Source organism: Fomitiporia mediterranea (assembly GCF_000271605.1).
Source record: "Fomitiporia mediterranea MF3/22 unplaced genomic scaffold FOMMEscaffold_18, whole genome shotgun sequence".
In the NCBI taxonomy this organism is placed as follows: Eukaryota; Fungi; Basidiomycota; class Agaricomycetes; order Hymenochaetales; family Hymenochaetaceae; genus Fomitiporia; species Fomitiporia mediterranea.
Genome location: NW_006760403.1, coordinates 414,004 through 427,600, shown reverse-complemented (window position 1 = coordinate 427,600; position 13,597 = coordinate 414,004). Strand labels below are relative to the sequence as shown.

Sequence of the window (13,597 nt, the reverse complement as noted above, 5' to 3'; positions counted from 1 at the left end):
TTCTTGTATAAGTATTACATTTATATACAGTTGTTACATTTTAATTACAAGCTGTCAGCAACAGTATAGTAGGGGACCCAGGCTACAACTATCCTACACAACAGAAATACAGAATGTAAGTACTAGAACATAGTCAGAACTTGTAGAACAGGTGGAGAGAGAGAGTGAGACAAGAGTAGAGTATATAGAGTAAGCCTAAGAGTACAGGACTACCTAGAGTAGACAAGATCAAGACTACAGAACCAGTCTGATCTTGTATGCCTATATATACTAAACTACACAAAAGCACTCAGAGAGTATGAGCCACTAAGAATGATAAGCTACAAAGAATGAAAGAAAGAAAGGTCAAAGATAAAGGTACAAAGAATGAAGGGATAGACAAAGGGTAAGAGACTATAGAATAAACAAAGAATGAAGGGGTGGTCAAAGGAATGGAATGATAAAGTAAGGAAGGGTAGTAGTAAGAGTTAGTATGTATATAGTCTATAGACAGTGCCTCTAAGAGACAGAAGTCTTAAGTTCTAGTACAGAAGAGTACAGAACCCTTAGAACTGAAAGTATGAGAGTAGAGAACTGTAACATTACCCCCCCTCTAAAACCAATCATCCTGATTGGTGAACATTAAGCTTGGTCAGCAGTTCAGGCATAAGTCAGAACAGTAGGGTTTGGAAATCTGTAAGGTAGAGTTGATACAGAGTACCCAGATAAAGTTAATAGAAGTCTTGAATTACTTTAGTAGTATGAGTAAGATTCTTAGTAGATTCTTAAGTGTGTTCTTCAACTAGGTATCCCTTCTAGTAGATAAGGAACTTGAGCTTTCTGTGTACTAGCTTAGTATCTACTACATACTCTACTTTGTATTCTGGTTCAGAACTAATGAGTTCTAGTAGAGGTAGTAAGGGTCTTTGTTGTGAAGGAAAACCTGGATTGTAGTACTAAGACAGTAGAACCTTGTTGAACACTAGGTGTATGTACTTCTATGTTGCTAGAAGTTAGAGTTTGTAGGTAGAGGTACTAACCTTCTTTTTAATAACAAAGGGTCTGAAGCACTTGTTGTCCAACTTCTTTATTAAGTAATCTGTAGTCAGGTTAGTAGCTTCTAGTATAACTTTGTCCCTAGACTAGTAATCCTTAACTACAGATCTCTTCCAATTGTAGTTCTGCTTCATTACCTGTACTACCTTCTCTAAAAGAGCTTGTGTGTCTTCTCTAGTCTTATACATTCATTCTGTAAAGTCTGTTACAGATTTGGAACTGTTGTTCCAGTTTGAAACTGTCCCCTAGTATAAATGTCTCTTATGATTAAGGAAGAACAGGGACTGTCCTGTTGTAGAGTGTTACTAGTTATTGTGTACAAATTCTGCCAGAGCTAACTATTCAAACCAATCCAATTATTAATGATTAATGAACATTTAGAGGTAGAGCTTAATCTCCTGATTGACTTGCTCAGTTTGACTGTCAGTCTGTAAGTAATATATAGTAGAAGGGTTCCCTTAAATTCTGAGAAGTGTATACAAGTCCTGTATGAATTTCAACTTGAATTGTGGTCTGTAATTGTGAATGAGCTTCTAAGGGAGTCTGTGTAACTGGAAGACATAATTCTAATAAATGTGTACTATACTTTTAGAAGTGAGTTCTGTTCAGGTTGGAACTATATAGACTTACTTAGAGAATCAGTTAACAATTATACAGATAGTGTTGTAACTCTGAGACTTGGGTAGCTTACTAATCAGGTCTACTAAGACTTCTTCCTAAGAGTGATCTAGAATCTAATACAGATGTAAGGGAGCCTAAACTCTTGTCTGGTAGGCTTTAGTCTGTTAGTATGTATTGTAACTAGTTATATACTTTAGGATTTCCCTCTATATTCCTGGCTACTAGTAGTTCTGAGTAATGAGTTTCTGTGTTTTGTGTCAGCCTGAATGTTCTACAGCCAGATTGTTGTAATAAGCTTAAACAATGTCCTCTTACAGTTTCTGATCCTTTAGAATGTACAGTTAGCCTTCCTAGTAAACTTGTTCATCCTTATCCTCCTCCTAATCCCTAGTCTACTTCTTTAGCTACTTTACTACAACCTAGTCCTGTATGTGTCTTAGAGCTTACTGTATGTAGGTGACAAAGTTAACATTCTCAGATTTGAGTCAGATCTCTTAGATTGTCTCAGACACAAAACAGGAATTGTTTAGGAGAACAAGGTTTTTGTTATTATTCTCCCCCCTTTTATAACCTACTTGTCTTAAGAGTAAATCAGCTTTTGTCATTTGTGTTCTAGGTTTGTAGGTTAGTACAAAGTTGTAGTCCTACAGTTCTAACATTTAGTAGGCTTAGTAGTAGTTGAGCTTCTGAGGCACCTAGAAGTACTAGAGATTAAGGTGATCACTCTAAATCTTAAACTTCTGTATAGTACTAAAGAGATATTAACACTACTCCTCTAGGGAACAGACAATTGTAAGGAGTTTCTTGTTATAAATAAGGTAGTTCTGTTCTATTATAGAGAGGGATTCTAATTAGAACACTATTAGACACTACTTTCTGTTAATGAACTAGAACAGTACTACTCTATTTACAAAGTTGGAAGAGTTAGCTTTAACTTGGAACTTGTTTACAACTGTCAGAACTACTAATACAGGCTTGCTAGTAATAGCCTACTTGAGGGACTCAAACACAGACTGTTACTAATCATTCTATTACTAAGGAACATCTTTGCTAGTAAGATTGTGAAGGGGCTAGACAATAGTACTAAAGCCTTGAATAAAGTATTAGTAGTAGTTTACAAACCTAAGAAACACTTAGACCTGTTTCAGGTTCTAAGGTTGTAACTAGTTCTAAACTGTAGTTACCTTTACTAGATTCATACAGACCTCTCCTCTACCAATTACAAAGCTTAGATAATCTACTGACTCTTGTGTAAAAGAGTACTTTACTTCTTAGAGGAATAGTTTATTATCTTAGAGCTGTTATAGTACTACTTGAATTAGTTAGTAATAGTGCTTAACTGTCTGAGTAAAGATCAGAATGTTGTCCAGATACATACTAACATGCTCTAAGTCAATCAGATCTGTAAGAATGTGATTCATAAATGACTAGAACATTGTGAGTAAGTTAGTTAGTCTAAAGAACATTATAGTCAGTTTGTACAATCTGTAATTAGTTTAGAATACAGTCTTTTACTCATCTCTGTCTTAGATCCAAATATTATTATATTCTTATTAAACATCCAACTTAGTAAAAACCCTAGATATATACATCTTATTAATAAGCTCCTAAATCAGGGGGAGTAAGTACTTGTTTTTGACAGTACTCTTATTAAGACAATAATAATTCTAGACTAGGTAGAGCTTCTCATCTTTCTTTTTAATAAAGAAGAAAGGGGAGACTATAAAGGACTTTAAGGGTTGGATCTAGCTGTTCTAAAGATTTTCCTAAAGGAACTTGTCAAGTACCTTCTACTTGTCTCTGTTGAGTAAGTAGACCTTACAATCCTTAGGTTAGAAACCTTTGGTTAATTCAATTACATAGTCTTAGGGACAGTATTTAGGAAACTGGTTGAATTCCTCTTTACTAAAGACTTTAGAGAACTCTCAGACAAAATCTGGCAGGCTGAGTCTATGTGTGTTCCAGAGTAGAGTCATTCTGAGAGGGTTTTAAACTGGTTCTGTCTTAAACATTCTTTAGATCAACTCTATTCTGCCTTGACTAGAATATGTGTCTACATATTTATCCTAGTCAAAGAAGAACAACTAGTCACCTTTATCAGAACTGTTAGTAACATTAGAAGTATTTACATCTACTCAGAACAGTAGTACAAAGTAGCTACAAGACTTAGAACACTAATCAAACACAAGTGTCTACTCTAACTAGTTAATAGTAGGGTTATGAGCCTTAAGCCATTCAAATCTAATAAAGACATCTGTCTTTCTAAGGTTAGTAACTCTAAACTCAATACTTTCCTCATGATCCTGAATGGTCATTCATAGTTGGACAAACTTAGTAATCTGACTATTCTGGTTCAGGGTTCTGTCTACATTATATACTAGGATTGAAAGTGGAACACATTAAGTAGAGAGGTAGTGTTCTTGTATGAAGGTCTTATTAATGTACAAACTAGTACATCTACTGTTTACTAGAGTCATTGTTCAGATCTGGAGGGATCCTAAGAAGGGAGCTAAGAGGATAGGGACCTAGAGCTAGTGTTTAGAACATTCTCTAATAAACTACTACTTGTTCTGAAGGGAACATACAGCTTGTACAGTCTTGTCATCTAAGAGAGTAAGTATATATACTAACATTTCCTTATTAACCTTCCTCTTTCAACAAGGACAGACTCATGTTCTTAGCTGTGAACTCAGCTAAGACTATCTTTACTTAATACTATAGACAAACTACTAAGTAGTAAACAGGGCTAGATAGTGTTCTGAACATTCTAAGATCTTAGAATATAGAAGTAGTAAGTTAGATTGTATAGATTTAGACTCAGATAAAGTACAAAGAGAAGAATCAAAAGAATTAAAAGAAATAAGAGGACTATCTACTTTTGTTTTTGACTTTTTTCTTTCTAATAAATAATTTTGTTAATTTACTTTTTCTACTTTTTTTACTTTTCTTACTTTATTTACTTCTAATCCTATAGTGTTCATTAAATCAAAAGTAGCCATTAAAAAATCTGAGTCATAGCTCTTCAGTACTGTATTTACTGTTAGGCCTCTACAAAATCCTAGAGTATGTAGTTAGGGTTTAAGAGTTCTAAGGTGACTTCTGGATTTGTAGAAAAGGCTTCTTACTACAAATCCTACTTGTTACTTATTATTACTCTAATGACCTAACAGATATACTGTTACTTCTGTAGGCAGTCCTTAATCTGGTGCCCTGACTTTCTATAGGTAAAGTATTACTCCTTACTTTTAGGCTTCTCTAATGTTTATCAGAACAGATTGATTGTGAATTATAGGCAGATCAATCTGAGAGCTCAGAACTGTTGAAGCTGGACACATGTGTAAGTATTCTGTATGAACTTGACACATTTAAGCTATAGCTTAGTTAAAGGAAATAGTGTGTGTCTTCTACTCAGTGTAAGTAATCAGTTCTAACATTATTCTAAGAATCTTATTAACCAGTTCTGAGTAAAGAGCTTTTTCAAGCATTCTAATAAGAACATTATTAAACCTGAGTGTGAATCCTGTCTTCTAGGCTAGAATATCAAACTCCTGAAAGAAAGTATTAACAGAATGTTTGTCCTGTTACAGAGATACAAGCTTGTTCTATATATTGTACTTCTTATTTAGATTAATAAAAGAAGCACAGAGCTGCCTTATGAATTCTGAATACAACTCATTGTTCTAAAGTCAGATCAGGCTTCCAATCTAATAGCCTTCAATCCAGTTCTGGGCCTAGGTAGCTGTGTTACCTTCCTTTATAAAGGAGAGGACAAATAGGATACAATTGAGATCTGAGGATAGATCAGTCAAAGTAGTAGCTACATATAGTTCAACTTGACACTAAAAGTCCTTAAAGTGCTACTTATTAAAGTCTGAAGGGTAAGTTATATGTACTTTCTTTCTAGAACAGGTTACAACTTCTGAAACAACTAGAACAGGTTCTAAAGGGGCTGAGGGTATATAGTTGGTAAAGGCCTCTTAGATAGAGGTCTACATGTATTAAGCTAGATCTGCTCATAACTACTAATCTGGCAGGACAGTAGGGGTGACAGTTAGTGTAGGAGGGTCCATGTTTATACTACAAAGGAATCAGTACTAAACTAAAAGGGGTAATGAATAGAAGAAGGGTGGAAAAAGTTTAAAAGGGTTTAGAAAGTTTAAAATTTAAAAATGTAAAAGGATTAGAACAAAGAAAAGAGATTGATGTAACAGTAAGTACTAATGCTCAAAATGTAGGAGAGTTGTAGGGTAGTAATAGGTAGTCTTAATCTGATGTCAGCAACAGTATAGTAGGGACTCAAAGGCTTAGTAAGGGGACCCAGGCTATAACTATCCTACACAACAGAAATACAGAATGTAAGCACTAGAACATAGTCAGAACTTGTAGAACAGGCAGAGAGAGAGAGTGAGACAAGAGTAGAGTATATAGAGTAAGTCTAAGAGTATAGGACTACCTGGAGTAGATGAGATCAAGACTACAGGACCAGTCTGATCTTGTACACCTATATATACTAAACTACACAAGAGCACTCAGGGAGTATGAGCTACTAAGAATGATAAGCCACAAAGAATGAAAGAAAGGAAGGTCAAAGATAAAGGTACAAAGAATGAAGGGATAGACAAAAGGTAAGAGACTATAGAATGAACAAAGAATGAAGGGGTGGTCAAAGGAATGGAATGATGAAGTAAGGAAGGGTAGTGGCAAGAGTCAGCATGCATATAGTCCATAGACAGTGCCCCTGAGGGACGGAAGTCCTGAGTTCTGGTACAGAAGGGTGCAGAACCCTTGGAACTGAAGGTACGAGAGTGGAGAACCATAACACAAGCAAAGTATAATTATAATTTTGAAGTGTAATTGATATATAAGTACATTATTACATTACATTTGCTATTATTAATTACATTTGTTGCGACTTTTTCGTGATGTTAAACTATTGTTGTAATATACTCTTTTTTTCATGTGACCAATTATTTTTATTAGTTGACAAACCGCAGAAAGGCTTCCAGTAGCCAGACAATTGTTCCCTCCCTCGACAGATTAGCAACAACGCAGACTGGTTACTCGCAAAAGCTCGCTCTTCCTCTAGAGACTTGCGTCTGGGGCAGTCGATTGTATCGATTGAGTGAGGAACAGACAGATCCGGATTACTGGTTATATTGGAACAAGGATGCTTCGGAGCTACAGTTACACAGACATCCCATAACGAACGTAGCCAAAAAGAACGCCATCCATTCTATAAAACTCTCTTTACTTAAGGAATGCTACCCGACAGTGAGTGAAGGATAGCCGCTTTGTATGTTCACTATTAGTACTCAAACGCATTTTTGAGGACAGATATCGAGCGATCCTGAATTTCATCTTGTGAGGTTTGAGTTTGACGAAGACTTCGATCAAAGTGTCCCAGGTTGGTCTTTTATACCTAGTTCGTTTGTAATTGTGAGCATCGAGGTTGACGATAGACAAAGAGGACATTGTGAATACTGGATTTGCTTTCAAAATCTTGAGCCGGCATAGTAATATGACGAACTGGGATAGTTTGTTCTCTCGAGTAAAGGCTCAAGCGTATGAAAATGGAAGGGAAGTGCGGCGTGTAATGTTGAGTGTTTTTAATATTCTGCTCTGACAAAGATGAGACTGACCTTTGTTATTTAGAGGTGCCAGCACAAGGGCCTGCCTTGAATCAGCACTGCAGTCCAGTAATATCCCAGAACTTAAACCGTGAAGTAAGGGGAAGGAAACAGAGGATACAAATCGCAGTACGCCTGCCGACCCTACCGTGCTTGATGTGTGTTGCTGTGGAACATGAGCATGGCCGCGGCGGCAGTGCTGAGGTAGGGTCGGAAGAGACCGTGAAGAGACAGAGTGCAAGTGTTGGGATAGAGTTAGAGGAAGGAATGGGGACGGAGGATAGGAACGTGTGTATGAGTGAGCTGAGAGGAATGGAGAGAGAAGTGTGCCCTTGAGTAAAGTGTCTGTGGAGCTATCCGGGACTCACATTTAGAAAATACAAAGAAAATAGCGTATTATGTGCTTTTTGCATATCACACATACTTAGAAATTTTGCAAGCAATCCCAATTGTGTTATAGGGTGGCACAGTGTCTTATGCACAATATGCCTATAATGCTATGCATCATAACATTTTCATCGTAGTATTCAACTGTAATAAGAAAGAAAACAAGCAAGCAAAATGTATATGATTTGGTTTGGTTTGAAATAAATCCAAATAGTAAATACGCTTAGTCAGACCTGGTAAACATTACCTAATTTGTCAGATTGATCGGCGACAGAAGCTCACAAGCACCGTGAAGACGCCGAGTGTACTCCTTATTAGACCTCTAATAGGGCGTCCTCTAGCTCAGCATCCACCCTTTTACGTCCACTACCACCTACCTTGCACCCTGTATTCCCTCCTACATCAAGGGCAGGGCTCCAACTTGGACTTGTGCGCGACTGGCCGTCCTCGCTCGAACGTGTCTTCGGATCTTGTGACGTTCGTGCTGCTGCTGTATCTTAATCACCGGCAGAGTATCCATGCGATGTCCAACGATCGTAAGCAGCTTAGGGAGCTCCATGGGATAGGTAGTTCAAGTGCTCGAGGAACGAAGAGGTGTGTTTGTTTTGCAAGCTCACGAGTGGGCTTCACGCCCAATGCTGTTATTAATAGCTATAATGCACTGATGCTGACGCGTTATGTGCTTAGAGCTGCGGAACTACCCAACGCATCACGACTGTACGACATGGGGAATAACACTCAGTGGAGTAGCAAACCTACTACGATTCCGACGCCAGGCAGCCAAAGCGTGGTGAGTCTGTTATTTACTTCTTGTGAAATTGAATTATTTACTTATATATGTATAATTATTTGATAATCCGTATTGTAGCGGAGACCTAACCAAGTGGCAACCCCATACAGCGGTCGAAATTTACGAGATTCTATAGGATTGAGTGGAAACCCGATTGCGCGCAAGACAGTAACAGATACACCTCCACCAAAGAAACGGAAGGTTTCTGGGGGTGGATTTGACGAATCCGAGGTTAGCTCAAGATTTTTTGCGAAGGGGATGAAGAGTGGGGAATCGTCGTCGTTTAAAGAGCCACGCGCGATCACTTCCACTGTTCCAGCTGGTACAGGCTCATTACGGAACGCTGCGGAAGTCTCTCGGTTGAGACTTGGCGAATCATCCTTCCGAAATAAACCTGCCCCTCCGCTCTCTATGAAGCCTACATCGCCTTCACAAGAAATCATTTCTATTGATGATTCTGAGTCGGAAAGGGACATTCGGTCTGGTGTTCCGCGTTCGACGTCTTTCGTTCTGGATAGTAGAGACGAGCTTGATTTGATTGGTGGCCCATCAAGATCCCCAGTACTGTCTCGTAAACCGACTAGCAATGGAAAACTTTCTAACGGCAAGATGGTCGAAGTACAAGAAGGAAGATCAAGTATTACGCCCTCGAGGAAGCAGACTCCGATTGCGAGCATCAACTCATCCGCTTCTCGAGAACGATCACGACGACTGGTTGAAGACGGGGAGAGCACGAAACGATTGAATGACAAACTTTCTGCTCGATTACCTCATGAGTCTCCTACTCCGCGTTCTGCTCATATTTATCCAGAATTAGTACCTGATGACGAAGTGGTAGACGTAGATGAGATAGAGGAAATCGAGGATGCCGACGGATTCCCCGAGACGCCAAGAGCATTATCATCAAAGGATCACATAGAGGTTCAGATGCGAAGCCGACAGGTTAAACGTGCACCGACACCCGGATCTTCGTCGATTAAACCGGGCACTGTAAAACAACGTGCGGATGAAATCGAGGAAAAGGGGAAGAAGGTGCTTAAACATTACGCGGATTTAACGTTGGCAGGCCCCCAGAAGAAGTCGGTCATCGGTAACATGAAAGGGAAAGATAAATCAACAAGCGTACGTGCACCCCAAGGCATTGTTGTGATATTCTCCCTTCTCATGCGACGTATTGCCAGGTGACAAACCGAAGAAAGGCTTCCAGTAGCCGAACAATCGGTCCCTCTTTCGACAGATTAGCTACAGCGCAGACTAGTTATACGCAAAAGCTCGCCCTTCCTCTAGAAATTTGCGTTTGGGGCAATCGACTGTATCGATTGGATGAGGAACAGACAGATCCGGATTACTGGTTATATTGGAACAAGGATGCTTCGGAGCTACAGTTGCATAAACATCCCGTGACTGATATTAACAAAAAGAAAGCTATCCATTCAATCAAGTTCTCTTTACTTAAGGAATGCTATCCGACAGTGAGTGAAAGATACCATTTTGTATGTCCACGATTAGCACTCAGACGTGTTTTTGAGGACAGATCTCAAGCGATCCTGACTTTCATCTTGTGAGGTTTGAGTTTGACAAGGACTTTGATCAAAGTGTCCCAGGTTGGTTTCTTTCGCACCTTTTTTGTTTGTGGTTGCGAGCACCAAGACTGACGACGGACAAAGAGGACATTGTGAACACTGGATTTGCTTTCAAATTCTTGAGTCGGCATAGTAACATGACGACGGACTGGGATAGTTTGTTCTCTCGAATAAAGGCTCAGGCGTATGAAAATGGGAGGGAACTGCGGCGTGTAGTGTTGAGTGCATTTAACATTCTGCACTAACAAAAGTAAAACTAACTTATGTTATTTAGTGGTGCTGGCACAAGGGCTTGCCTTGAATCGGCGCTGCAGTCCGTTAGTATTCCAGAACCTAAACCGCAAAATAGAGGGAAGGAAACAAAGGATACAAATCGCAGTGCGCCTGCCGAGCTTAACGACGACGACGATACAGATGCTCCTGTAGTAGAAAAGAGGAAGCAACCACGTCCGCGACCTGCAAAGTATGTCACTTTCACGCCACTCTAGACTTCGTGTACTAATACAAGGAGCGCAGTCGGAAAAACCAAAACATCGACGAAATGTTCACTGCTGCAGTTCCAACGCGCCGTTCTACTCGGTTATCATCAGAAGCTCGCAAACCATATAATCAGGACAAGCAAGACAAGCAGGACGAGGAAGAGACCCCGCCCGCTAATTTGGAGGAGATGTAGGTCGAACCAGCTCGACACATGTAACCACAAATTCACGAATCTTCCGTACCTTCTAGTATTCTTGTATATCCACCTTCGGGCCAAGGAGCTGTCAATATCACGAACGGCGATCTCAGACGACTGCAGCCTTCCGAATTTCTCAATGACACGATCATTGAACTGGGTCTCAAGTGCGTCTGTTACACCCAAATGCCCGGACGAACTATGACTGATGCTGCGTAGATTCTGGCTTAATAATCTTCGTGCCGAACAACCTGAACTTGCGGACGAGATTCATGTCTTCAGCTCATTCTTCTTCAAAAAGCTGGCTAGCAGGGCTAACAAGACGTGAGTTTCGAGTATGTCTAATTGGTGTTTGTGGCTCAACGACTGTTTAGACCGGAAGATGGGCACAAGAGCGTTCGCAAATGGACCGCGAAGGTAGATATCTTCAAGAAGAAATACATTATCGTCCCGATCAACGAGAAGTGAGTTAAGGTGACTACCATATAGATCTTTTGCACTGACGCTTCGTTGTAGTATTCACTGGTACTTAGCTATTATATACAATCCCGAACATATTCTCGATCCTCCATTACCCAAGCCAACACCACGGACATCAAAGCGAGTCAGCGATGCAGCGTCGCGAGTGGTGACTCGATCATTGAGAAAAGATAAGTCAGACGTTGCCATCAACGCAAACACGTCAGGCTCTGTGTCGCGGGAGGGTACAGTCGAAAATAGGGATGATACATCTGCTACCTGGGAGAACAATTCAGATGCTGCAGAAGTTGAGAAGGAACTCATGAACGACACAGATGGTAACGTTGTACAGGACTTACGAAGATGTTCGCTTGATGAGTCACACTTTCCGGCTGAACGCTCAATGCAACGGAATGGAGATGACGTCTCTACAGGGTCATTATCCATTGTCGAGGATGAAGTGGAACGTCCCGAGTCCGCTAGGAAAGCAGTGAAGCCTGACCCGGTTGTCGTGGAAGACTCCCTTTCAGAAGGGTCGGACGGTATAGAAGTCGACCAGTTGGATGAGGATGACGTCCCAACGACGTCGCAGGCGGTGAATAGCACTGTAACAACTCCACCGTCGACTTTGACCGATGTCAAGATGGACCTCTCGTCCCCTGAACCTGATCCGAACGTACTATCTCCAATGGATGTCGACGATCGTTCAAACGAGGCTGCTAAGGATTCTCCTGAAAGTAGCATGTCTGTTGATGATCTCAGTGAACGAGATAATCAGGCGTCTCGTGCTAGCTCTGCTTCGAAAACGCCGGGTGAAACGACTCAAACCACTGGAGCGGTTCCCTCGACGAGTTTTTACGGTGGTGCCTCCCAGCGAACGGGGATTTATCAAAGGGGGAAACGGACTTTGTTCAATGGAAACAAAGATCAGAGTAATCCAGCAAGCGACGTAGACGAACTCGACGTGCTTGGGCACCGAGAAGTGGATCGCGGAAGCTCTGAAGAACTGGAGGTGACACAGCGATCACGGTGAGCGTCTATCTCCAACACAAACAACGTCGTCATGTTTTCCATGAATTGACACATTCTCTCGAAGGACGATCATATTTTGCATGGACTCTCTCGGAAGTGCCCATCCTCGTGCATTGAGCCGGTTAAACGAGTACCTTCAAGAAGAAGCAAAGGATAAGAAGGGTATACAGAACCCAAGTACTGCTTTGACGAAGAAGGCTTTAGTCCCTGTTCAGCCGAACTTCTGCGATTGTGGATTGTATCTGTTGCATTTTGCGCAGACGTTCATGACGGATCCGAAGAAATACAAAGAAGTCATTTTCGTGCGTACCCATCTTTCTTTAAGAAAAGATGCATGGCATGGAGATTTCGATTTGACTGATATGCGTTCTTTCGCAGGCATCCAAGAAAATGACCGGAAAGGAGCGGAACGAGCTCTGGCATAACGATCGAGTAGCTACGATGCGCGAACGGATGAAAGATCGTATCCTCACCGAGTCCGAAACGTGGAAGAAGCTCAAGGCAGAGAAAGAACTAAAGCAAAAGAGCTTGGAGAATAAAGACAAAGACGTCGTTTCTAATGGGGACAACACCAACATCACTGGGCAGGCGAGTGCAAATCAGACAGAGCAATCTGACGATGAGATTGAGGTGTCTGAGGTGAGACATGTTGGTCCGTCGCCATCACCGAAGAAACAGCCTACTGCCAGAGCTGGAAAGGCACCCTCGAATCCTGCTACTCGTCTCCGCTAATCCTGCTTCCGTCAACGCCCAACTTTTCCTTTGTTCATTCTCCTTTTGTAATCTTTGTAATGGTAATAGTATCTGACACATCGATGCTGTCATACTATTGACAATGATTTCTGTCAAGCACGTTCCTTCGTCATCTTTTTTTTTTTCTTTACTCTGTTTTACACATGATATTATTTTCTCTACCCTTCTCTGCTTTACAGTCATAGCTCATATCTTTCACTAAATGTTCTACATGTTTTCATTGTCACCAAATTAGAGAGATATTAGTATGTATTTTATACGTTATTTTCACTTCTTATTCATATCTGGGTTCTAGTAGATGATCTAATCTCTTAACTTAATGAATGAATCTATCCAATGAACAAAGTTCCTTTTTGTGCCCTTTATAAATTTATAAAATGTTGACACAGCCTTTTTGCATTCAACCAATTCCTTACAATATATACATGCAAGTTCATGAAACCAGCTTTTCCTATCCACACAGTTGTTCAAAAACAAAATTATCGAAAGGGTATTTTATATTCATTCCTTCCAAATCAACGTTTCAAATTGGAGCATCATCAAAACTATATCTCCACATAAACAGGGAAAAACTTGCTAAAAAATCAGCAAAAAAATAAAGCAGTGCAAGGTAGGCAATAAGAAAGAACTAAGA

General features: G+C 40.3%; 1 protein-coding gene across 1 annotated transcript; it reads left to right on the top strand.

Moving 5' to 3' along the window:
- Positions 1-8,193: 8,193 nt before the first annotated feature.
- On the top strand, positions 8,194-13,064 carry FOMMEDRAFT_171324 (uncharacterized protein; the record flags this gene model as incomplete). Its single annotated transcript, XM_007271708.1, has 14 exons — positions 8,194-8,264; positions 8,358-8,460; positions 8,539-9,582; positions 9,642-9,932; positions 9,995-10,064; positions 10,128-10,260; positions 10,318-10,506; positions 10,560-10,712; positions 10,773-10,886; positions 10,939-11,043; positions 11,094-11,183; positions 11,236-12,207; positions 12,275-12,512; positions 12,589-13,064. 14 exons carry the CDS (start codon positions 8,194-8,196, stop codon positions 12,940-12,942), a joined length of 3,927 nt encoding a protein of 1,308 aa, XP_007271770.1. The 3' UTR covers positions 12,943-13,064.
- Positions 13,065-13,597: the final 533 nt, after the last annotated feature.